We start from the raw sequence: 26,130 nt of genomic DNA on the forward strand, positions 1-26,130 counted from the left end.
CCACTGAGCAATCAGCACCAGACAGGGGAGACAGATGAGTCTTTTAATAGAAAAACAAAACTTCCCCCCAACCCCAAATCAAAGCCACACGTGCAACAGTAGCAACACACATTTCTTCAATCCAGACAGCTGAGTTTCAGTTCTTCGCCTTGGGAGGTGGCCTGTGAGGAAATCAGAGGGGTCGAGTTGTAACCATTCTTAGCTTCCCAGGCCCAGGAATCTCCAGCACAAGTAAGGGGGAGGCCTCTTCTGGTACTCACCTGTACACACCGACAACCACAGCGTGGTCTCGTTCATAAGGCTCTAGTGTCAACTGCTCCTGGGGCTTCATGTTCTCCTGCTGCATCTTCTTCACTTCAGAGGCAAACACAGCTTCTGCCGAGGCTGTGGAGTCAATGCAGTTGGCCTAAAGAGGAGAAAAGACTTTAAGCTAAAAGTATATTTCTGTTACAGATTTGGAGACCCAGGCTTAGCCAACTTTCTAACTTCAGTGAAGAAGTTTTAATCTGGCTCACACTGGAAACAGGTTGATTCATTTATCTAAGGCTGTGTTTAAAGTCGGGAATTTTCTTCCATATCCCAGAAATCCAGCTGGCAACAGAACAAATGTAGCACTAGGTTGGCCAGTTTTGAACATAAATTGAAGATGCCTGAGAGTTTTCTGTATTTTAAATTGTTTTGGTAAAGGTACCCGCTGCAGTTACTATTTATTCTACCCCACAATCGGCTCCAAACGCTTAACACTACCATTCTTTACTTCAACCATAAAAAGGACTAATAAAGAAACCAAGTCAAACCCAGGTGGTGGCGGCGGTGGCAGCACGCCTGTAATCCCAGCACTCTGGGAGGCAGAGGCAGGTGGATTTCTGAGTTCGAGGCCAGCCTGGTCTACAGAGTGAGTTCCAGGACAGCCAGGGCTATACAGAGGAAACCCTGTTTTGAAAAAACCAAAAAAACAACAAAAAAAAAGGAACCAAAATCAATAGGCTAAACCATGCTCAGCCACAGAGAGCACGCACCCACAGCACACTCTGTTGCTACTCAACCTTACACTCCAAGACCCATACCTTAATGGAAATCACAAAGTGTCCTCCATTCCGCAGGAAGGTGTGGGCATTCAGGGCCACAATCCGGGTCTGGTCTGGCTGGGCCACATCAGCAAAGATGACATCCACCATTGCTAAGGAAAAGAGGGACAGCGGTTACAAACAAGCCAGCAGAGAGCTTCCCAGAGCCTCCCAACGGGGCCGTGCTCCTTCACCAGGTTCTGGGGACTCTCCTGCCTCCATCCTTACTCCCCGCCACACAGCCTCCCTCCAAAGCACCCCAGAGGTGGAGCCAGACCCCGAAAGTCACACCACTCATCCACTCCTCTTGCAAACCAATGGTTGCCACCTACTCTGTGGCCAGCCCTGGGCTGGGCGTGGGGGACACAGAGACGAGTCAGACCCGGACCCTGCCCTCGAGATCCTCCCGGGTCTGGGGGGAGACAGACATGTCATCAAAAAGACAAGTAAGTATGAGCAGTTAAGAGGAGATGGGGCAGGGCTGTCACATGACAAGGACCAGAGGAGGGGCCTGTGCAGAGAAAATGCACAGGAAAAAACCAACCAACCAACCAACCAACCAACCCCCCCCCCCAAAAAGCAAACAAAACAGTGCAATGGAAAGATAATGCTTTAAGGCAGTGTGTGACTTAACACAACAAAAAATGTGATGAAGTGAAAACATCCTTTAAGGATTTGGAAAAGAGATGGGAAGAATCGAATTTCACCCCGGGTCTCTCCATTTTTATACTAGACTTTAGAGGTGTTTTTAAAAAACAAAGCCATTGGGTCATACTTGCTGTGGTCAGGGCTGGAATTTCATCAGATAATGACTTTAAAACACAACCCAGGGGAGTGTAAAAAAGGCATCAAGTGTTAGCGGGGAGCAGAACTGACCCCAGACACAATCTCACCCGCAGCTTCTCACAGGCTGCAGTGGAGAGGCCTGCTGTCACTCTAACTCCACCCTCTAACTCCAGCACCCTCCCGTGGGAATCCTGCATAGCTTAACCCCACCTCCCCCGGGCCCTCACCGATAAGCATGCGGTATTTGTGCGGGTGACGAGCATCTTCAATTACAGGGATAATGTTGGTCCTCTTCTTGGCCAAGTTGATGAGGTCACGGCCAGAGCGGTGGGAGAACTCAACTGCGTAGACCAGACCATCCTAAAATCAACCCAACATCGATGAACACACACAAACACACTCTGGTGCTCCAGGCCAGTTACTAATGCTGGGCTTGGGGGCACTTGAAGCAGGTTCTCCGACCCGCAATCAAAGCCCTGCTCTGAAATAACTGTCATTATGTCTACAGTCCACATGGACCTGGGGACGAGAAGTCATAAGCCATGGTTATTCATAAGCAACAAAGCTTTAAGATCCTAATTTATCTGACCCATGAGCCCAGGCTCCCAACACAGGGTAAAAAACCAGGCATCCACGGTAGACAGAGGCGAAGGAGCACAGCTTGGGATGTGCAATGGACCAGCAGTTACAGAGCTCAGGGGCCTCACTGAGGCCACACAGCACCAGATGCCTACACAAGTCTGAGTGCTGTTGCTATTTGTCTTTAGATGGGGTCTAACTATAGAGTTTAGGCACAAAGGTACATGCTGTCACTAAATAAACAGTCTGTAATTCAGTCAAGCAGCAGGACGCTGTCGAGTGAGACACCAAGAACAAGGTGCTCTGCATCGGGACCCTGCACTGCTACAGAGACACACGTTCATCAGCAGAGACCAAAGCTGGGATGGAACTCAGTGTTGGCATGCCTGCCTAGCATTAAGAAGCCCTAGGCCCAATACCCAGTACTGGGCGGGGCTGGGGCAAAGGGCAAAGATACTGCCTTTGGGGACCGTGAATGTCTGTCTGAGGAAGCCAGCGGGCACTGCGAGCTGCTGCTCCTTCAGGGACTCTACCCATCAGATTTTTTTTCTTTTTTTTGAGACAGGATTTTTGTGTAACCCTGGCTGTCCTACAACTCACAAGATCTGCTGCCTCTGTCTCCACAGTGCTGAGATTAAAGGCACACACCATCACCACCAGGCCTATCATGTTTCTGAGACAAGGTCACTCATGTGCTGACAGAGACGGGCCGCCTGCTGCTCTCTCGAGCTTTTGCACGCAGGGTACACCGCCATACCTGTTCTGTTTTTAAATTGGATTCTGAGGATCAAAATAAGGTCCTCACGTTTGTGTGGCAAGCACTTCAATGACTGAGTTGCCCCATTTCAGCCCTTGGACATAAATTTTTCAACCAAGATAGTTTGGCATCTGCATTCCCACTCTGGGTTACTTTATCACCAACTACATACACTCTCTGGTTCACAGTATCAGGAATCCCGAGTGGTACTCAAAGAAAAACTCTGCTTCTAGCTGGCCCTGTCACAGAATGAGGGATGAACCTGGCTCCATCTATATCACACGGTGCGGGGCAACGGTCAGATCCAGTCCCCCAGCTCCCCTCACCACCTGTGCACTCACCGGGCCGACAATATCAGAGACATGGGAGACCGTGGTGCCTGAGGCTGCCCCAAGGTAGAGCACCTTGGCCCCCGGCTTGATGTGGATCTGGTCTACGCCACCCAGGATTGCCGCTGCCAGCTTGGAGCGGAAGGGGTTCCAGGCTCGGTACTCAATTTTGTCATCTCCTTCCTGAGCCAAGAGAGACAGGGACAGAATCACCGCTGGGTCCTTGTGCAGGACACCATTCCCAGTAACCCTAGGGCCCTCAAAACAAACGGTGCATTCAGATCCCTACGTAAGAACAAGTGCAGATGTGCAGCAGGGGCCAGGACAGAAGCCGCCCTGCCTCTCACGGAAGCTGCTGACCCAGGGAGGGAGTAACAGACACGAACACAGGTGAAAGGCAGCACTGGGGTCTAGGCATTATGTCCTGTCCCAGCACGCAGGTGCCGGCACGACAGCGAATGGGACACATATCCTGCCCCGAGACATACGTATTCATTCAACTAAATACAAACCGACAAAGGAGATGGTGACAGGCTACAAAGACCAAGCCAGGAGAGAGGATATGAAACCAGAACAGAGCAAGGAAAATGTGAAAAAGAGAAAACAGACTAGGAAGGGCTGGGGACACTTTTGAACCAGACCCGGAGGTGGAGAGGGAGCCACCCACACCACCCTGGAAAGACCACTCGGGGCACAGCGTGCGTGGTGAGCAGGAAAGCCTATGGCTGGCCATAGAGACAAGATCATGGGAGAGCCAGGGCCGTGGCAGTGCGGGCCGCATAGACAAGGAGGGCGATGTAACAGCCTCATCTGAAGGAGCAGGCAGTGCCTGACCAGAGACAGAGGATAAGGAACCAGTTTAGTATGGAGCTGGGAACTGCAGCAGCTGAGGCCGCAGGCTGCCAGACGTCCCGTGTGGGACACAATAGCAAGAAGACCGGACTGCAGGCAATGCTATCGTCTGGGTTCTGGCACTTGGACAGGGGTCCAGAACTCACTGAAATAGAGACTCTCTTCTCTCCATACACAGATTCTCCAGGGACCAGATTCTTTGTGACAAGGGCATCCTCCTTTCCACGACAGATAAAGACACCTGGTGAGGGGAGGAGAACACGTGTGGCTAGGGGCAGGGTAGCCATGGTGCACCTCTGGCTTCAGCCGATTCTCCACCTGCCTCACTCACCTTCATGTCGATGCGGCTCCACCATCACATTCTTCCCTGACTGGTTTCCTCTCTTGCCTCCCCGTCCACCACCTCGCCCTCGGCTGCCCCCAGACTGGAAGCCTCCGCCTGTGAGAGAGAGCTGCAGTAGGACAGGGAGGCCCCCACACCTTCCCTCCCCGTGTCTTCGAAACCTGCTCCAACCCCCATGTCAACCCCACTCACCTCGGCCACCTCCACCTCCTCGTCCCCTGAAGCCACCACCTCCTCCACCTCGACCTCGACCTCCACCGCCAAAGCCTCCTCGCCCACCGCCGAAGCCTCCTCGTCCTCCTCGTCCTCCTCCTCTACCGCCTCTGTCACCAAAGCCGCCTCTGCCACCAAAGCCGCCCCCACGGGGGCTGAAACCTGTAGCAGAAATGGAAACGGGGATTAGGGCGGTGGAGCTTAAGAAGTTAAAGGACCCTTTTCTGTCAGGTCCTACAGATGTGAGAATCAGCAAAGCTCAGGGAAGCATCTACCACAGCCAGAACCTGCCCAATGTCCCGTCGGCAGAATGGACACATAAAGGAGGAGCGGTCACGAACACTGAAAGTGACCTTCAGTTCTACAGCACAGATGGGTAAACATGAACCCCCCAGAAGTGAAGAAACAAGTCCCAGAAAACTAAACCCAATGAGGGTTTTCTTCAAATATGCTATCAAGTATCCCAGGTTGGCCGTGAGGTCACCCTGTAGGTCCTGATTCTCTCAAGTACTGTGTTTACATGTCCGCATCACCAGGCCAGCATCACAGCCTTCTCATGAGGTGCACTGGCACAGGGCCACTAAAGGCAGAACATGCCATAGACGATCTAATTCGGGATAAGGCAGAAAAAAGCAGATATTCTAGTTTTCTTGGTGGGTCAGCTTCACACAACTCATTTACCCCTCGAATGAGTGAGTCCTGCATACACATATGCTGATAGCAACAGGATCTGCTATGCCCTCCCTCACGGTCTCCTCAAGACCTCTGGATAAAAGTGCAAACCCTGGAGTCTGACGCTATCCGGCTAACCCACCTCCCAGCTTTCAAGACTGCAACATCCCTCCCAGCACAGGGGGAAAGTAAGAAAATCCCAAACTGTCCTTTGAGGGTGAGCAGTGGCTACAGCACATCAGTATGTCAGCTTGGGCCTAACCCTGGAGTGGCAGACCATGCCTATGACCCCAGGGCTCTACAAGGTGGAGGCAGGAGGCCCCAGTGGGCCTCATGGTGAGCCCCTGCTTCTAAGGAGGCCAGCTGGGCGGGGACGCAGAGCAGCAGTCCAGTGCTCGAGGGCCTGCCCTTAGCCCCAGCTACAGAGCGGAGCAAACACTGTCGTAAAGCAGCAAGCAGTGCACGGGACTCCGTGCTGTTACTTTAGCTTTCCAAATCCCTTTTTGTATGACTGGAGGTGGGACACGAGTTTATCTGAGGGCAGGAGATATGGCTCAGTAGTTAAGAGCACCGACTGCTCTTCCAGAGGTCCTGAGTTCAATTCCCACCACCCACATGGTGGCTCACAACCATCTGTAATGGAGTCTGATGCCCTCTTCTGGTGTGTCTGAAGTGTACTCATACATATATATTCTTTATTTAAAAAAGAGAGTTTATGGGCTGGAGAGATGGCTCAGCGGTTAAGAGCACTGACTGCTCTTCCAAAGGTCCTGAGTTCAAATCCCAGCAACCACATGATGGCTCACAACCATCCGTAATGGGATCTGACGCCCTCTTCTGGGGTGTCTGAAGACAGCTACGGTGTACTTACATATAATAAATAAATAAATCTTAAAAAAAAAAAAAGAGAGTTTATTTTATCACACAGCTTAAAGATTAGGGGTGGTTCAAAGTGATCTCACTGGATGTAAACTGTCAGGTAAAACCTGCTGAAGTTTTTGTCTTTGCTCTGTCACCCCACTGACAGCTTCAAACAGTTTTTGTTTTTAAAACTTTTATTACCATCTTTTGTGTGTGTGTGTGTGTGTGTGGTTTTTTTCAAGACAGGGTTTCTCTGTATAGCCCTGGCTGGCCTCAAACTCAGAAATCCGCCTGCCTCTGCCTCCCAGAGTGCTGGGATTACAGGTGTGCGCCACCATCTCCCGGCACATCTTTTTTTTTTTTTTTTAAACTTTATGTTTTGCCTACACCTGGATGCCCTGGAATGGGAGTTTACAGGAGCTGCTATGTGGCATGCTGGGAATTGAAGCTGGGTCCCCTGGAAAAGCAGCCAATGTTCTTAACCTTGAGCCTCCTTTAGTTGTTTTGAGTCAAGGTCTCACTGCATATCACAACTAATCTGGAGCTCCTGTACATTACCAGGCTGGCTACAAACTCAAGGATACACCTGTCTTTCCTCCTGAGATTAAAGGAGATTAAACTCTCCTCCTGAGTGCTGAGATTAAAGGAGTGTGCCTAAAGGAGTATACCTAATTTGAAGCAAAAAATAATTAACTTTGTTCTTTTTACTTTTTGTTTGCTTGTTCTTTGTCCTTTCTAACACACTTCACTTGAGGGGCTGAGCACTGTAGCTCTAATATGCGGGGCCCTGAAGTTTAGCTCCCCGGAATTCAAAACAAACAAAAACATGTACAACTTGGTATCTATTTCTAACTAAGTTTTTAAGTTATCAGTTTCATCTTCAAAACTCTCAGACACCCCCAAAAGCCCCATTTCTACCCTCCCCGCCTCACCATCCACAATAAAATCAGAATTATTTTCTTTATCATGAACCCCTGGAAAGGGCATTTTTTTCTGAGTTTCCCACAGGTCTCCCTAAATGTATAGCCCAAATTGAGACCCATCAACCCAGGGCTGTCCCCATCTGCAAACAGCTAGCTTTGAAATCTCCGGTGAGCTGCTCTCTCTTTCCAGCTTCCAAAATGGCACTCCTTTGTCTGCTGCACTTGGGTGTCTGATTAAGTGGTAGACTCAGCCCACTCTGCCTGCGCCCTGTTTTCTTGTCACATTATGTTTAATACTGTCACTTTCCCTGGCACCTACAAGTTCCAAATGCACAAGGCTTTGTAATCATTCTGGTTAAAGCATCCGGGCACAATCCGATGCTGACACTGAACGAGTCAGTCGGCAGCTGTCTGACTGATGACTTGAGGCAGAGTCTCGAGCCACACTGACATACAACCGAGGATCAATCTGAATTTCTGGTCCTCCTACCTCGAGTGCAGAAAAATGGACGCTTGCCACCATGCCTATCCCTATGTGGCACAGCGGAATAAAGCTCTGGTTTCCTGCAATGCTAGGCAAGCACTTTGGCAGCTGAGCCACAACCACAGCCCCACTGACTCAAGGCCCGGAGTCTGCCTCACAGAGAACCCACTTGTTTTCCTTCAGAAGAGAATGGCTTCCTGTAGCTCATCCAGGTGGGTGGCCATGCCACTGTTACTCAAGACCCTAAAGTGGCAAAGGCGTATGGGAATGATAGAAAAACCAAGTAACTGTATACATACGCGTATTAGGAGAGGAGCCACCAGCCAGGGCTATGGGACTCTACCCGGGCCTGAGATCGGGTAAGTTGTTGGTATACTCACGGGGACGGGTGGATAGAGGTCAACTCAGTCACATAATACTCAATGTGTATCAGGATCCATTCCTGAGGTTTTTAGGAAATGAACCAAAAGGACTCACTATTCAACAAGACTCTTATGGCCACACAGTCTGCTGTCTTAGAATCAGCCTCCCTCCAGAACCTTCCCAGCAGGGCGAGGCATCACATGCCTGAAATAATCACTTGAAAAGCAGAGTCTGAGGCCAGCCTAGGTTTATTACAACAAGATGCCGTTTCAATACACAAACATAAAAAGAAATGACCTTGTTGAGAATGTCCACCACACTTTGTAGCACACCTGTTTAAAAATCTCCCCCAAAGCTGCAGCTCTGTACTCAAGACACAAACTGTCACTGAAGATTCGACTGCTCTACTAGTCTCATTCTATCACGTGATAGAGAAAGGTTGGGAAGAAAGCCCACATCACAGGATGCCAGTACAACATCCAGACTAGCAATCCCTCCACACTACTTCACCAGACTTCCAGATATTCAACGTGTCTGGGAGGGAGAAATGGGTCACTATTCCCTACAGCGATTTACTCTCATCTGTCCACAGGAACATGCGTGCACATGCCAGACAGAAACCTGCAGTAGTGAAAATTGAACCTCTGGCAACGGTGAAGCGCTCATGTTATCACTAATGTGGCACAGACTGGTGTTAAACTCATTCTGTCTCTACTTTCCGGAGTGCTAGGATTGACAAGCAGTGCAGTTACAGCCCAGAGTAACGTATCACCAAGAAAACCACTTATCCATTAAGAATTCAAGAGAGAAACGAGAACTTTCTATTGTCAAAGCCAGTCATACACCATACAGTGGGCTCATCAGAAAAACGCGGGAAATAGATAAATACATTTGTCAGGCCGGGCGTGGCGGTGCATGACTTTAATCCCAGTCCTCTAGAGGTAGAGGCTGGTGGATCCCGGCCAGCCAGTCACGTGGAAAAACGCTCTCCAAAAAAAAAAAAAAAAACCCCACCAAACCAAGGACTCCCAGGTCCCCAGATCGTCTACTGCTACTCGCCTCGGGCCCCGCCCCTCCCGGAAGCGCGGCGAGGCCAGCCCGTGCACGCGAGCGCCGCACACCTCGGAGCTGGAGGTCCTCACTGACCCGGAGGAAGCTGGGTTGGGGACCAAGGTATCGGTGACGGGGAGTGACAAGTGGCTGACGGCGGCAACAGGGAAGGCTTGGGGTGGGGACAGGAGGCCTTAACATCTGCGACCCAAGTCGGATCCCCTAAAGCAACGCTCGCAGATCCAAGCCCCAGCTCTGGGCCAGCGTCCGGAGGGCCGCACCGGCCGGTCTGAAGCGGCAAGCCTGTAGGCCGGCCGGAGAGCCGGGCTCCCGCCCACATCCCCCCGGGCCCGAGCAGCCGCGGTCCCCGCCCGCCGCGCCTAGAGCCCCGGCTCCTGCCCGCACCGTGGCCCCTACCTGGCTTCATGACTGCGGTCTGGTCGCGCGACTCAGGCAACCTGCGGCGTCCCCGACTCCAGGAGTCTCAGGCTTTCGCACGTGGAGAGGAACGCCTGCGCGCGGCGACGCACGGCGCGTGACGGAGGCGCGTAGCCACGCCCCTTAGACGCACTTCCGCTCTCCCGGAAGTCGGAGTCGGCACCCTGGGTGGGAGGGAGCTCAGGGTCCTTTTCCCGCCCTGTCCTGTCTCTTCGCTACTTACTTTTTCCCAGAGTGTCAGGTTTTATCACCATTGCGCTGTGACTTTTCCTCTCACTTGTGCTTGCATTCCAGGAATCAGGGGTTATACTCAAACCGAGTTTTAAAAAAAGATTATTTTTCAAAGACTTTATTTTTTTTTTTTAATTTTTTTGTCTGTCTGTGCACCACGCATATGCAGTGGAAGTCAGGAGAGGGCGTCAGATCCCCTGGAACTGGAGTTATAGGCGATTGTGAGCCGCCAAATGGTTGCAGGGCCCGAACCTGGGTCTTCAGGTAGAGCAGTATGTTCTCTTCACAGCTGAGCTATCTCTCCAGCACAGCTGAGTGTTTCTGTTTATTGTTGTTTGTGTTTGTATTTTGTGGCAGGGTTTTGCAGTGGGGCCCAGGCTGATCTGGAACTGGGGATCTCTTATGGTCTCTTATGGTGTATGGCTACACCCCGCTTTTTCTATTTTTTCTTCCTTGTCCGCTCAGAAAGCTCCCTCCCTTGCACCACAGAACAGGCATCTCACTGCTTCTGCTCCCTGGCCTTGGCCTCTAACTGGACAACTTCAGTCACCCAGATGTTGCGGCAGCTGCTCCAAGGCCACTGCCTCGCTGCCAATTTCCTTGCCACTGCCGGTTTGCAGTTGCTTCCGCCCTCTGTCCCTCCTTTTCAACGGATTCAGCTCACTTTACCGATAAAGATCAGCTAAGCAACGAGAGCTGCACCAACAGGGGGCAGCACAGGAGCAACCGAGACTCCAGAAGAAGCGTCTCAATAGCCAGATCTTATAGCCTTCCATGCTACTGAAAGACCATTTGCACTGATCACGGACTTTTTGTTGGGTTATCACGGGAAGTGATTACCCTCTGACCCAGGTGAGGTGGCCGCCAAGGTTTACAGAGGCTTCTGATGGCAAAAAGACTATGTTAAACTGTCGGGAATAGTCAGGGGAATAGTGCACACGTGCGTGCATGTGCCCACACGTGCAGGTGTGCAGAGGACAGAGGAGGATGTCAGGTGTCCTGCTCTATCACCCTCTCCCTTATTCTTTTGATAGAGGGTCTTCACTGAACGTGGAGCTAGGCTGTCAGCCAAAAAGCCTCCTGTCTCACCACTACCACCCCAGCCCTGGCGTTACAGGCACACAGGTGACCACTTCAGTTTTTTTTAACATAGGTGCTGGGATTCGAACCCAAGTCCTCACGCTTGCTCAGAGTGAGAGCTCTTACTTTCTAAGATACTTCCCAAGCTCCTGGTAATTCTAAAAAGTTTAAGTTCTTTTGGTTTTTTTCAAGACAGGGTTTCTCTGTAGCCCTAGCTGTCCTGAAACTCACTCTGTAGACCAGGCTGGCCTTGAACTCAGAAATCCCTGCCTCTGCCTCCCAAGTGCTGGGATTAAAGGCGTGTGCTGCCACTGCCCTGCTAAGTTTAAATTCTTTATTGATAAATAGTTTACATAATATAAATTTGCCCATTTATACAATTCATTCACTTGGTGTGGCATATTCACAGGGGCTTTAGAACACTTTTACAATTCCAACATGTACACCATGTAGTCTGGTCATATGCACTCCCTAAACCTTATCTCCTTCCAACTCCTGATGATCCCTTTATTCTCCCAACTAGTCTCCTGTAGATGAAGCTATTTCCTGTCCTACTTGTCTATCTATCCATCCATCCATCCATCCATCCATCCATCCATCTATCCATCCATCCATCTATCTACCTATCCATCTATCCATTCAACCATCCATCCATCCACCCACTCACCCACTCATCTCTCTCTCTCCATCCATCCATCCACCCACCCATCTACGTATCTGTCAGTCTGTCTGCCCGCCCACCCGCCCATCTGTCTGTCTATGGTACAGATCTTGTGCAGGTAGCCATAGCTACCACCATGTTTGTGAGTGCAGTGGTCTAGAAGACAGCATCTCACAGCATTCCTCAGCATCATCGAGCTCTTACAGACTTTCCTCTTCCTCAGCATACCCAGGGCCATGGTGGGGATGACACAGAGGGCTTGTTTAGAACTGAAGCTCAGCAACCACATACTGTTAGCACTTGGACCAGTGATGAGTCTCTGAATTAACTTTCTTCCCCCTGCCCCAAGACAGGGTTTCTCTGTGTAGCCCAGGCTGTCCTGAAACTCACTCTGTAGAGCAGGCTGGCCTCGAACTCAGAAATCTGCCTGCCTCTGCCTCCCAAGTGTTGGAATTAAAGGCGTGCGCCACCACCGCCTGGCTATGCTTTTAATTTTTTTATAGGTTATATTTTTTTTAGTTTGTCCTGTCCCTGATCCATCCCCGCTTAATCCTTTCCACTCCTCACACCCCCTCTTCCATCTCCCTTGTGCTTTCCTACCCGCCCTAGGCTCCCTCCCCTCCTTGCATCCTAGCCTCTGCTGACTCTCCATCCATTCTGAGCACAGAAATCTGAAAATTCAGATCAAAAGTCACAAAAGAGAGAAAGCATATGGCTTCTGTCTTCCCATGCCAGGGCTACCTTACCTAGTGGGGTCTTTTCCGATCCCGTCAATGTGTGTTACAAAGTTCACTAACTTACTGTCTATGATCACTAATTTTATGTCAGTTCGACACAAGCTATAGTCATCTGACAGGAGGGAACTTGCACCGAGAGAAACTGCCTCTGTAGGTCAAACTCTAGGGCAGTCAGTGATTGACGGGGGAGGGCCCAGCCCACTGTGGGCAGTGCCACCCTTGGGCTGGTGGTCCTGGCGTCTGTAAGAAAGCAGGCTGAGCAAGCCATGAGGAGCAGGCCGGTGAGCAGCATCCCTCCATGGCCTCTGCAGCAGCTCCTGCCTGCAGGCTCCTGCCCTGTTGGAATTCCTGTCTTAACTGCTTTAGATGATGAGCTGGTGTGTGAATATGGAAATAAATGTTTTCCTCCCCAAGTTGCTTGTGGCCATGGCATCTCATCTCAGTAATAAAAACTCCAACTGAGGCAGGATGCATGTAGCCACTTGTTGAGGCAGAACTTGGGATGTTTGCCCGAGCTTACCCCATGCCATTGGGGTGAGAAAGCACAGGCTGAGGCGTGCCTGTGGGGCAGCCGGAGCTGGCTTGGGGATCCCTGGGCCTGTGAAGAGGCCGGGGCCATCTGGTTCTCAGGCTCTAGGACATCCGGGTGCTGCTGGGAGCCACAGAAGAGCTGTGAATGGAATAGGAGCCAGCAGGCTGGATCCAGCCCGGGGCCAAGGGTCGGGGGAAAGGGGAGCGTGGGCTGGCCACCATGATTGTCCCTGGCTTGATGGTGGCAGGCTTGACCTGGGCTTGGTGGCCATTGTGGCTGAGAGCGCAGAGAGGCCTTCTACGGGAGATTAGACTGCGGCTCTGTAGACAAAGGCCTTCTCCTTGGCTCTCCAGGGCAGATCCTGATGAAAAGAGGCGGCCCATGGTTTTAAGGCATTCATTGTTGTGGCAGAAAGTGATGATGAGTAAAACTGTACCCCACTTCCCAGGGCGTGTCTGGGAAGGAAAGCCTATTGGCTAATAAGCCCTCCAGGCCTCTATGTAACTCATTAGCGTGGAGGAGATCTGTCTTGAGCCTGTGTGACCTGTGTCTCTTTTCTTCATCTACATATTGGGGGCTTGGGGCGTTGTCCTTATGTGACTGATGGCTACAAATCTATGAGGGGCTGTGGCTAGTGACAGGTGTGGGGGGGGGGTGCTGGAGCAGGCAAAGCTCCTACCCTCCCTTCAGGCTCTCTGGGGCTTTCTAGCCTTAGCTCAACCAAGGACCAGGCCACCTTTCACGGTCCCACAACAGGGTGTCACTCTGAAGACCAGGTTGGCCTCAAACTCATGAAGATCTACCTACTTCTGCCTCTGGGATTAAAGGTGTGTATCAATCACCATCTGGCTACCTTTTTTTTTAAATTAAAATGTTAAATAAGGTCTGAACTTGGCAAGTGGTATGTAAGAGTCAGCGGGTAGAAGAGAGCAGCTGAGATTTGGTAACATGTGGCAGCGTTGGAGACCCTGTGGAGAGGTCACTCGTAAAGGTGCAACCTCAACTGCAAAGGAAATCCCAGGTTATTGCAGATGCCAAGACTGATGATTGTCCACCAAGGGCAGGGGCAGGTGTGATATGGAGCCAGGTTAAGCCGGAGACACTCTGTGTGCTGAGGAGGCAATGTAGAAGTCAGACTACCCAGGCCTTGTCTGTCAGACCACCCAGGCCTTGTCTGTCAGACCACCCAGGCCTTGTCTGTCAGACCACCCAGGCCTTGTCTGTCAGACCACCCAGGCCTTGTAGGTCAGACCACCCAGGCCTTGTAGGTCAGACCACCCAGGCCTTGTCTGTCAGACCACCCAGGCCTTGTCTGTCAGACCACCCAGGCCTTGTCTGTCAGACCACCCAGGCCTTGTCTGTCAGACCACCCAGGCCTTGTCTGTCAGACCACCCAGGCCTTGTCTGTCAGACCACCCAGGCCTTGTCTGTCAGACCACCCAGGCCTTGTCTGTCAGACCACCCAGGCCTTGTCTGTCAGACCACCCAGGCCTTGTCTGTCAGACCACCCAGGCCTTGTCTGTCAGACCACCCAGGCCTTGTCTGTCAGACCACCCAGGCCTTGTCTGTCAGACCACCCAGGCCTTGTCTGTCAGACCACCCAGGCCTTGTCTGTCAGACTACCCAGGCCTTTCTTTGGGTGCTGGTGAGATGGATAAGGGGCTGAGCACTGCACTAGTACTTGGAATTTTTGAAGAAACCTTGGACTTTTAGATTGCTGGAAAATTTTAAAGACTTAAATGTTGGACTGTGCTTTAAATCGGAATATTCACACAAGAGTTTGGGGGACGGGGGATTGAATGGTTATGCTTAAGGTGACGTTTTCGTGATCAACTTGACAAGGGATGGCGTGTCCTGGAACAGTCCACTGGGGCTGGTACCATTCCTAGGCGTGTGGTTGTAGGCTGTATAAGAAAACTGGGTAAGCACGAGCCTGGAAGGAGCCAGCAAGCCGTGTTCCTCTGCTGCTTCGACTCTAATAAGATCTGAGTTCCCGACTTTCCTCAATGATTCACGGTAACCTGTAAAATGCAGTAAGTCCTTACCTGTCCTAAGTCGCTTTGGGCATGATATTAGACATAGCGACAGAATGAGGCTAAAAGATAGGATTAGATCCTCATTCTCCTTGGTGCTGTCGCTACACCCTCCTCTCTGTGACTCTCTGCCCTGGGGGATTGTCCCGCCCTGGGACACAGATAGGGTGAGTGTCAGAAACCCTGTGAGTACACACGGTGAAAGATGACACTGCCACTAGATGCAGGGAGACAGGTCAACTTTACTTGGGGTGATTCAAGGTTTATATAAATTTAGAGACTGGGCGTAGGACCATCCAGTTGGGCAAAGGTCATTGGCTGAGGCCTTGGGGCCCTGATATGCCTCATTAGCATGGGGAAGCACTTCCGGAATCTCAGGTGCTAGCTAAAGGGGTTCTTCTCAGGAGAAAGGAAGTTGAGCTTAGGCTATGGGTCGGTCCACAGGTAGAGACCTGAGGGCTTCTGAACCCCCCAGAAGAGGTCAGAGGAGGAGACCACTGACTGAGGCCACTGAGGGGAGCCCGCCATATGCAATTGTGAAGGCTGAGCTCTATCCGATCAATGGTGGGCTTCAACCTTAATTAGCAGAGTTTCCCCACACTCTCTGCCTCCTGGCTAAGCCAGTAATTTTGAAAGCTACTAGGCTGTGCTCTCACCCCTCATCCCCACCAGCACTATCAATTTCCAGGTTATGTCTGCTCTGTTTGTGATTTTAACTTGCTCCCATACGCCAGCCCAGTCAGAAGCTCAGTTCTGTGTAGCCCATTTTCTGCCCATCCCAGGCTATCTCTCCACCTCACTCCTTCCTTCGAACGCAGATGTTCCAGGCATCATCAGAGCCATCGACCCGCTGACCTGCTTACCTCGCCATCACGCCTCACCCACTTGTGACCACACTGCCCCCACCGCTATCACTCACACGACTTCTCTCCCAGCCTTAAACTGTAGAACTGACCCCCAGATCTCCAGCCACGCTGCCCCAGCATCCTGGAAACTGAGAAGACGGGCTGGTTCACAAGAAAACTCTTGAAATACATTTTTATATTTTCCCCTTTGTCACCCCACCAGAAACTCAGTAAGGACTCAAACCAGTGGAGTCGCCGTATGCTGACGACCCTTCGTATGATATAGCATGAACTCGTGCTCTTTAATCCTGGCTCTCCCAACCCTCCCATGTTCTCTCTGGGGGGGTTGCATGGGAATGTCCCCCGTGAGCTCAGGTGTTTGAACTCTCCCCAGCAGGTGGCGCTGTTTGAAGCGGAGACTCCGAGGGCGTGCCTCACCAGGGCGGGGTTTGAGGGATGAGATCTTTGCCCAGATTCCTGCTTTCTCTGTATTTGCATTTGAGATGTGATCTCTCAGCTTCCCCCTTCAGCCTCCTGTGGCTTTGCTGCTTCTCCCGTTATGGACTACCCTTCTGGAGCCATAAACCAATATAGAGCCCCTTTTCCTCTAAGCTGCCTGTGGTCATGGTGTCTTCGCATAGAAACAGCAAAGAACCGATTCATTTTCCTAGCATCATCTCTGTTCACATTTTCCCTGTGGCAGGGGTCCTACACTAATCTTCACTCCGACTCCATGAGAGCTCACCCTGTTTAAAGGTGATGAAACCAAGTCAGAGAGAAGCTGGGAGGCTTGCCAGAGTCTGTTGTCTGTCTCTCTCCACCCATCACCTCCTCTCCCGTCCAGCCCTTCGCCATTTCATCCACCCACGCCTCTAACCATCCATTCTGTGACTCTCAATCTCCCATGTCTCTCCCACGCTGGCCGTCTGACCCTTCATCTGCTCACACACCCACGCATGCAGTCTTCCATCTTCTAATAAAGACTCCTCATCATCCACGGCCCCCAGGTGGGGAGAACGCTGGGGAGACAGCAGGAGACACACACTCTGGGTCTAGTTATTTACTCAATGCTTCCAGGTTTGGCCTCAGTGGCTCAGCAAAGGGGGAGGGACAGGGAAGGGACACACAGGGCATCTTCCAACCATTGTAACTTCTGGGAGGGAGCAGGTCTTGGTGTCTTCACTGCTGGTGAGCGATCACTTGGAACTGCAAGAGACAGACACTTAGCACTCGATCCTGCACACTGAGCATCCACCCACACTACCTCTGTCTCTCGTTCCCCAAAGCTTGGCCGCCATTCTCCATCCTCACCATGGGGAGAAGTCCTGTGCTCTCCACGTCTCCACTGAAATCGTCTTCTGATATTTGCGCACGTCATTACCCCGGTCCCCATCGAAGTTTCCACAGGCCCCACACAGCATGGCCGCATAGTTGTCACCAACCATCACATCCAGGTGCCCATCTTTTCCAAGCCACACCTTGACCCCAGCCTTCTGGTGGACAAACATGGAACCATCGGGCATCTTCCTCACATACACAGATGTTAGCACGGTAGCTGGGAGATCCACGCGGCGACCATTCACCTGGTGGAGGGGGAGGGGAAATGAAGAAGTGAGACTTGAGTGACAGAAGAGCCGAGGGGTCCCCAGGGCTGGGGTCCTCGTGCACAATGACGGTTCAAGCAAAGGGGCAGGTGCTGGGAGAGAGGAGGGTGACGTGGAGGGACTGACAGGTGGGGAGACAGCCGGGGGCGGGGGGTGCCCACAAAGAGCTCACTATTCCGCTTGTGCCCACTGCACTACGACTCTGAGATTAACTTGTGAATATTTCTCTGTTGTCAGAGGGTGGAAGGATGCATCCTTGTGACATTCTGAAGTTAAGGGGGAAAGCTCCTCAGATCAGACAGACAAGTAAGCAACTGGGCGAATCTGGGGCCGCTCTTCAGGTTCTATGTTTTCAGGATGTAAGAGTGGTTTAGAACATTCCGTTTGACTTCTTCTTTTCCATGTGCATCGTGTCTTCATAACCTCTCATTGTAATAATTCTTGGCTATCAGTACAACTATGTACTGAGTTCTTTGTGAGGATCACGGAACCTGGAAATGGACTTGAGGAATCCCAGCACTTCATGTGACGCCAGCTTGGCTAATCATAGCGTTCCACCCCACAAGACGCAGAAGTGGACAGTAGTCCAAACGGCCTTAGTGAGAGGCAGGCTTGGAACTTTTTTTTTTTTTTTAAATAAAGGCAGGACATCTCTTCCTTGTTTCTGGAACCTGATGTCCACCCAAATGCTCTTTTTTTCTTTTTCTTTTTTAGATTTATTTATTTTATGTATGTGAGTACACAGTTGCTGTCTTCAGATACACACCAGAAGAGGACACCACATCTCATTACAGATGGTTCTGAGCCACCATGTGGTTGCTGGGATTTGAACTCAGGACCTCTGGAAGAGCAGTCAGTGCTCTTAACCACTGAGCCATCTTTCCCGTCCCCTGGACTGGGACTTTTGTTGGACCCGTTTCTGCTGAGGTGGTCAGGGTGGGACAGGTGGTACTTCTCATGAAAGAAAACAAAAACAAAAACAAGCAAACAAACAAACAGCCTGCCTAAGAATGAAGGACTTTCCCTTTTAATCCCAGCACTTAGGAAGTAGAGGCAGGTGGATCTATGTGAGTTCGAGGCCAGTATGATCTACATAGTGAGTATCAGGATAGCTAACGCTACACAGATGCATTCACAGATCCTGTCCAAAGAGAGACAGGGAGACAGAGGCAGAGACATTGACTTCAGGGACAAGTCAGAAACCCAGAAACCTAGCGGTGGAGCCACCGACAGTGGAGCTGGACTGTCTGGGTGCAGACACTTCTGGGACCGTCTCTGGGTTTCCCAGATATGGGGCCAGTCCATTCATCTCCCCTCAGCCCTCAGGGTTGTATTTGGTTTCCTGTCACTGCTAACCAGTGGAGTGTGGATCAAAATCAACAGCAAAGCTAGCCTGAATGTAAGAACTGAGGCCCAGGAGAGGGACCCAGGCTGACGTGGAGAGACAGTTACAAATCCAGAGAAAAGTGCAGAGACCCGGATGGGGAACACAGCCTGCAGGGTCACTATGTAGCCAGGATGTAGGACTCCATGACAGGAAGAAGGAAAGCCAGGGAAGACGGCCCTGCCCTCTGTGCCCAGGCTTACCCACACGCCCTTGCTTGGGATCACAGTCACCATGCCATTCTGGAAGAAGATGTGAGCTTTGCTTGCGATTTTGTCATTGTCATGGCAAGACTGGACATCAGCCAGCACGCGGTACCAGGGCACTTTCTTCATGAGTCCCGGGCAGCGGGAAGAAAGCTCATAGACCCCAGGGGACCTGATGGCATTGAAAGCCCCGTCGAAGGTAATGAGGTTGCCGCCCACAGAGAAGGCACAGAGACCTTTGGCTGGCCAACAAGCCCGGACTCCAGCTTGGGTCTCACAGACGCGGCCGGATGGGCAGCCGGCTTCACGGCACGTCAGACCGTTGTTTGGGGAGCAGAAACAGCGCTCGCTGCAGTCTGAGGACATCAGTGAGGTGTTCACCTGCACATGGAAAGGGGCGGATGGTGTACATTCACACAGAGGGAAACTGTAGAGTTCCCAGTAAGAAATGTCCTCTACCCAGGAGTCTCACTGGCCCTCAGCCTGTGATTTGTAAATGAAACACAGCAGAGGCCAGGCTGTGTGGAGTTCATATCTTGGCTCAAGAGCTATCTATGACAGCCCACCCGTCTCTGCCTCAGACTGTGCCCAGTTACAGCGAGCACAAGCCTGGGCTAGTTCACGGAAGGATGAGTTACCACGTGGTACAGACAATGATCCCAGCTCAGGCCACATGCCTTGGCTTGAATATGATGTGTTCGCCTAAAGCACGCAGGACTTTAGTTCTCAAGGTTTTGTGTTAATGGGCCAAAGAGGGCGGAGACTTTACCCATCTATGGAGCTTACAAGTAGGGACTCTGGTCATGGTGGGAAAGTATGAATGGTCCTAGAAGTTCTTGTAAAACTAGTGTTGGCCAATGGCGTGTGATCGTTATAGCAGCAAGGGAGTCCAGCAAGGGAGTCCAGGGCATAATGGTTATTTATGTCATCAAACCCCTTTATCCATAAAACAGTTCTCAGGTGTGAGCTTACAGGCCCTGGCGATGCCTTTCCCTGGATCGAATGTTTCTTTTCTGATCATCTTCTGTATTTTTGCTTCCCCAGACCCAAGCCCCTCAGCCTCCTTGCCCTGGGATCAGTCCTAGGCCGAGGGTCTCCCATTTTCTCCCCAGAGGCCTCCGCAGAATTTATGAACAGAAAGCAGTGTCTGCTTCCCCCCAGCCCTGGGTCAGAGAGGGTGATGATTGCAGATGCTTGTACTGAAGTAACTGGTGAAATCTGGGTGAAAAAACTGATAAAAGTTTCCTGGTTTTGATCATTATCCTCTGTCACGTGATCAAATTCCTTATTGTCACCGAACCCAGACTTAATGGCTTAGGGGTAAAGGAGCTGCTGTGTTTGCAAGAAAGCCTCAAATGGTTTAGAGGAAATAAATAACAGGTACTTACACCCAAACAGAAGGTGGTAAAATGGGTGTGGCCTCAGGGGAGGAGGCGCAGGAAAGGGCACTCCCCCACACACGTGTTTACAACTGTCCTAAAGTTAGATTACTTAAAAGAATAAAAGTTTGAAAGAAAACTGTAAAACTTTGAAAACTTTGGAAGAAAAAGAAAAAAACCCAAACTATCACAAAACAGTCATCCCTTGATCCGGAGGCCCCGGAAGGTGCCCGACTGGAGGCTGATGATTCCATTCTATACGGTGCTATAGGTTTTGCATGTAACCCACCACCTTAAAGCACGCCTCATACAATGCAAATGCTACAGAAATACTTAGACAGTGTGGTGCTGACTAGGAGATCATGACAATAAGACAGTTCTGTACACCATCAGGACAGTTGGCACTTCCCCTAATATTCTGTACGTAGGGTGGAACCCATTGAGGTGAACTAAGTTTCAGTGAGTTGAGTATCGTACTAGTACCCCAAGGACTCGAATGTTTGTGTCTCTGTGGACTTTCCTCTAGGTGTCTCCTTCACAAATCTAAAAGGTCTTAACAGTGCAGAGGTGAGGCAGGAAGGTACAGGAGCAGCTAGGGACAGGAGGGAAGGCGTTGGAATGGAACAAGGCCCTCAAGAATCGGGTCAGAGCAGGAGGTAGGTGCAGAAGCCCAGAGGAGGCTGCAGGCCACTGCACTGGCATCCAAGGGCATTCCAGATGACTTCCAGAAGCAACTGAGACCCAAAGGAAAGTACAGTGTAAACGGGCAAGCTAGCACCGCTAGCTACAGAGTAGCTGTGGGATGGCCTCTCTGTTTCATAACCTTTGTGTGCAGCCTGTTTGAGACTGTTGCGATCACAGGACAAGTTACTGTTTCAAACTAATTTATGCACACAAAGCTTTCAAAAAAGCATCCACAAAGGATATTAGTTATAAAATCCCAAATTGCAAGCCACCAACCGCACTATTATCAAGTTGATCCTTTTGGCTGAATGGGGTGTGGGGGAGCAGGAGGCGGACCCTCACTGGGTACAGCTGCCCTGAGCATCAGGCGCCTCCGGAGCCAGGATGCTGACTCAGCCATTCTGCAGGTGAGGGAGTTCAGAGAGGGAAGGGTAGTGGAGGAACGGCCACACAGCCAAACAGCAATTCCCACGTCCTGGGAGCAGGCACGCTACCTTAAGTGGAAACGTGTTTGCAGTGTGACTAACACTGTTTGGATGGAGAATTTACCCTGGTTACCTAGGTGGGAAATCCCATGGGCATTCATAAAAGAACTCCAGTGAGGTGTGATGTCACACAGAGAAGTGATGGCAGAGATTGGAGTGGTGCAACCACGCCAGGGACTGACGGAGGCCACCAGGTTGGTGGAGAGGCAGGGACTAGACTGTCCTCTTAAGACAATCCGGGGTCCTCTTCCATCACTCTGACGTCAGTGCAGTGAGCCTAACCTTTGACTCCTGGCCTCCAGAGCTGTAGGGAACTAAGCTCTCATGTGTGACCTGCTGGGTCTCCGGTGATCAGTACAGCAGCCACAGCTGGGGGCAGGTGGTGGCCCTCCGTGTCCCAGTGCTTGAACAGAGACCCAGAGCACAGCAGCTCTGACTGTCCCCCAGTTCCTCCACCCGCACTGCCTGCACAGAGGCTCCCAGCCACCTCAGCTCACCGGCAAATACTGGTCATTGTAGGTGCAGCCGCAGTCCTGGGCAGGGATGCACACGCCCTGGGAGAGCAGGAAGTGATCATCGCACTCACAGCCTTCAAAGCACTGGGTGGGGCAGCCAGTGAGGCCGGAGAGGGCAGCACAGGAGCTCTGGCAGGAGTGCGTGCAGACGGAGTAGTGGCTGTGGGGAGGACACTCAGCAGCTGTGGGGAGAGGAGGCAAGGTGAATGTGCCAGACATCTCCACCTCTGTCTTACAAAGCTCACATCCAGGTATACAGACAGCTGCAGCTGCCACACACACACAGCCCTGGGAGAGAAGAGGTAGAGGAGATTGGGGAGATGAGAAATCTGAGACAGAGCGTCAGGCCTGGGAAATGGAAAAGCTCGTGGAAGAAGGCTGTGCTTGGCTTTGGACGACCAGCCAGAAGACAAGGATCGGGTGGAGATGCACAGGAAGGTAGGACAGGGAAGCTCACAAGGACGCTGGGGATGGGATGCAGTGGACAAGCGGGCGGCCAGGGGGGGCTGGGGAGTGAGGCAGAAGACTCAGATGCATTGGGAGGCTCAGGTAGATGGAACCGATGTCGGGGAGGAGGCTCGGATGGGGTTCACTGGGGACAGGGGACAGCAGAGTCTCTAGGTGAGCTGGCGGGGTGCCTGCAAAGGGTTGGGATAGTCCAAAGAATGGGTTTGAGGATGGGGTAAGAGAAAGACAAGGATATGTGAAAGACACAGGAAGATATCAAAGATGAGGCTCTGGCTAAGTGTTGCAGGCTGGTGTGGCTACCATCAGATAGTCACTGGGGCGGGAAAGGAGAATCACCTTTTGGGTCATTTCAGTTGGAAATACGGCCAGTGCAGAGACTTTAAGGGCCACTGGGGTATGCCCAGGGAGCACAGGGTGCATGAGTCTCGCCTACTGTTTGAGCTTGTGATGTTGTCCACAGTCAAACCGGGACTCATTCAGTGCCATTGGGTAGCTGATGGGACTCTGGGTCTAGGTCATAACAGGAAATTGAAGGAGAAAAGACTCTTCACCAAAGCGCTTAAGGACATTTGTTTGTTTTTTGTTTTTGTTTTTATTTTGTTTTTTTGGATTTGGTTTTTTCGAGATAGCGTTTCTCTGTATAGCTCTGGCTGTCCTGGAACTCACTCTGTAGACCAGGCTGGCCACGAACTCAGAAATCTGCCTACTTTTGCCTCCCAGAGTGCTGGGATTACAGGCGTGCACCACCACCGCCTGGCTAGTGCTAAGGACATTACTTTGGCATGGGGCATATGAGGGGACTTGTTGCTACCCCATAATTTGGAAATAGGTGTGTGGTTCTGGATGGGGGGTGGGAGTCTACTGCCTGTGTGACCTTGCACTAAGGATGTAAGAAAATACAGTCTGTGGGAAGGGCCAGTGAGCCCGAGACTCAGGACTCCTGAGGCCTCTCAGCCACCCACCTCCATTTCAGGTCACTCTGGAAAGACTGGGAACAGCCCTGGGAAAAGGTGACTGTTGGGCCTGGGGAGTGTGGACTCGTGACTGGAGTCTGAGACCCCAGAGCCAGAAGGAGAGGAGGTGAGTCACAGAGGATGCAGGGCAGGGCAGGGAGAAGCCCATTACAGGCAGGGACGTCAGAGCAGCAGACAGGGAAGGAGGGCCAGGGGTCACACGAGGGGTGAGAGACACTCACGGCAGAAGCTGTCTGTCCTCCAGGACTTCACTGCTGCACCAGCTGCCTGACAGGCCGCGGTGTAGGCTGCCAGGCTGCGGCAGAGATAGGCTTTGTCTCCGTTATGGGTACAAAGGTCAAAAACACATTGGTGGAAGTATTCCGAGGGACTCAGAACCTTGTGGCACGCTGCAAAGGGGCCTTGGGGGTCCTGGATCTCCCCACAGGCTTCGTTTTTCTCAAACGCATCTCTCTTGTCCCCCGAGCACACCGGGCAGCCTTGGGGCCCGCAGCCTTCACCGCAGCCCAAGGAGGAGCCGGGAGCTCGCCACGCAGCTCCAAAGGCCTCCACGTTGGGGGCCACGGCTCCACTGGGCAGCACAAAGTCGTCACTCCGGTTCCCATTGAAGTTCCCACAGAGGCCACAGACACGTCCACGGAAGGGACTTGGGATGGACATGAGGATATGGGCGTCACCGTCAAAGAGAAGTTTCAGCCCATTTTTTGTCTGCAGAAATATGTTTCGGCTTTCAATGGTTATGTATATGGATCCTATCACCGCAGGGAGCGCCACAACCTCACTGTCCACGGTCACCTGGATGCAAAGGTCAATTAAGTTAGGGGTCAGAGAACATCGGGTTAAGGAAGTTCCTCATAGCTCTGGCAAAGAACATGGTCTCTCTTAGACCCTCATGACAGAGCTGATGCTTTTTAGTTGGACTGGAGGGAGGTTGTTTTAATCTCCCAGGGTAAGGAGAGAGGCATGTCTCCAGTAGGTTTCAGGGTGGTACCTTTGCCTCCTAAACCACCAGGTTCTGGGTGCCCCCCCACCCCACTGGTATTTTTCACTGCTCTCAGGACTCGAATTAGCCAGTAGTATCCCATAAAACCTTCCAAAGTAGGAGCATGACTCCAGATGACCCCGTACGTGGGGCTTTGTCCCTGCAGAACCGTGGGCAGGGCTGTGTCCTCTCACCTGTGGCCCTTTCGCCAGGACCACTACTTGGCCTGCCACGGTAACCACCAACCGCTGGGGATCTCCAGCCAAGTCCTTCTCCAGCACCACGGAGAACTCCTCCTCGCCACGTTTCAGGAAACAAACTTGGGCCAAGATGTAGGAGCAGGAGCCATAGAGATCATACACCAAGCCGTCAGGTGTGGCATAGTGAATGCCGTGAAGGACCAGCATTAGCTTAGAGCTTTTGGGATGGCAGGAGCGGACGCCGTCCTCTACCCGGCACTCCTCATGAATCCCACAGGTCTCTATCCTGCAGGTGACCTGGCCACCAGCACCGCACTCACACAGCCACTCACACTCATGGCCCGGGTAGAAGGTGGCCCCTAGCACATAGTAGCGTCCATGGTGGAGGCAGCCACACTGGCTCACAGGTACACAGGTGTCACCACTGAGCACAAAGCCGAAATCACAGACACAGCCCTCACGGCAGATGGTCTCACAGCCCTTCGGGGCTGAGAGGCTTGGGCAGCTCACAGGGCAGGAGTCACCACAGAGCTGGTAGTGGCTGTGGGCGGGGCACTGGAGGGCTGTGGGAGAGAAGAAGGAGGAGTCAGGCAGAGGCAGTGGTGGGATCAGGAGGGCTTGGGTGTGACAGCCTGACTGAGGTCCGCTGCCTCTGGCTTGGCTTGGGACTGGATCTAGAACGTATGACAGGGGCAGTGGTATGGGATTTCAGGTGTGGTGTGTGTGTGTGTGTGTGTGTCCCACAGCATGCCCCTGTGGCAGTGCGTATGTGATTGGGTGACACTGACAGGTGGCCCCTGACCCAGCAGGTGTGCCTGAAGGAGCTGTCCCACACCTTCTGACTCAGTCTGCTTGGATCTGCTGGGGACAGGTCCTGATTCCAGCTGAGCGTGTCTGATGTCTGACCTGCATGTGGTAGGCAATGTAGGGTCTACTCAGATACCACTGGGCTATCTGACCGGGAGATGGTCCAGGGGCGTGAGACGTGGCCTCTGACATGGGTTCCTTGCTGAGTAACTGTCACTGGGTCAAATCCAAGTCCATGAGAAAAATTAATCTCCAGAGTGCTCTGCACCAGGGTTTCTGACTTTGGATGTGTCCTGGGTCCTTCCCTACCCCACTGGTGTTTAGTGCCAGGGTGTGCCTGTCAGGAGGTGGAGGGGACGGCCCTGTCTGTGTGGAGCTACATGGGTCAGTACTCACGACAGAAGTCCGGCCTCCTCCACTCTCCAAGTCGGACCCTGGCATCCTGGCAAGCTACCACATAGGTGGCGATGGCAGGACAGAGGCCTCCTGGATGTCCCTGAACCTGGCAGGTGTCCAGCAGGCAAGCCTCGAAGTACTGCATGGGTGGCACAAGGCGGTGGCAGGGTGCTAGTGGGCCTTCGGGGGCCGTGATGATGCCACAGGCGT

General features: G+C 52.0%; 2 protein-coding genes and 1 long non-coding RNA gene across 4 annotated transcripts in view; 1 reads left to right on the top strand and 2 right to left on the bottom strand.

The window, feature by feature from the left end:
• Positions 1–29: 29 nt before the first annotated feature.
• On the bottom strand, positions 30–9,808 carry Fbl (fibrillarin). Its single transcript, XM_052167833.1, has 9 exons — positions 9,697–9,808; positions 4,906–5,088; positions 4,702–4,809; positions 4,517–4,611; positions 3,531–3,701; positions 2,081–2,213; positions 1,068–1,180; positions 261–406; positions 30–161 (listed from the first exon to the last, which is right to left on the bottom strand). Exons 1-9 carry the CDS (start codon positions 9,704–9,706, stop codon positions 137–139), a joined length of 984 nt encoding a protein of 327 aa, XP_052023793.1. The 5' UTR covers positions 9,707–9,808; the 3' UTR covers positions 30–136.
• A 7,073-nt stretch (positions 9,809–16,881) lies between these two features.
• Fcgbp (Fc gamma binding protein) overlaps positions 16,882–26,130 on the bottom strand; it is an 84,851-nt gene continuing 75,602 nt past the window's right edge. The window contains exons 19-20 of one of the 2 annotated variants that reach the window (XM_052167805.1): positions 17,148–17,419; positions 16,882–17,042 (exon numbers count right to left, since the gene is read on the bottom strand). In XM_052167805.1, coding sequence (XP_052023765.1) covers positions 17,033–17,042; positions 17,148–17,419 — 282 coding nt within the window. In that variant the 3' untranslated portion in view covers positions 16,882–17,032. The remainder of the gene's footprint in view (positions 17,043–17,147; positions 17,420–26,130) is intronic. The other variant, XM_052167822.1, reaches the window with a different exon arrangement.
• On the top strand, positions 17,219–19,058 carry LOC127672599 (uncharacterized). The gene is made up of 3 exons (XR_007974993.1): positions 17,219–17,290; positions 17,678–17,746; positions 18,155–19,058. It is a non-coding gene; the product is annotated as an uncharacterized LOC127672599 (long non-coding RNA).

Source organism: Apodemus sylvaticus, chromosome 1 (genome assembly GCF_947179515.1).
Source record: "Apodemus sylvaticus chromosome 1, mApoSyl1.1, whole genome shotgun sequence".
NCBI lineage: Eukaryota > Metazoa > Chordata > Mammalia > Rodentia > Muridae > Apodemus > Apodemus sylvaticus.

Coding starts and splice junctions, on each gene's coding strand:
- Fbl (XM_052167833.1), bottom strand. Junction 2,214..3,530: donor TCTCTGATATTGTCGGCCCG/GTGAGTGCACAG, acceptor GGTTGATTTTAG/GATGGTCTGGTCTACGCAGT. Junction 162..260: donor GTGGTTGTCGGTGTGTACAG/GTGAGTACCAGA, acceptor ATTTCCTCACAG/GCCACCTCCCAAGGCGAAGA.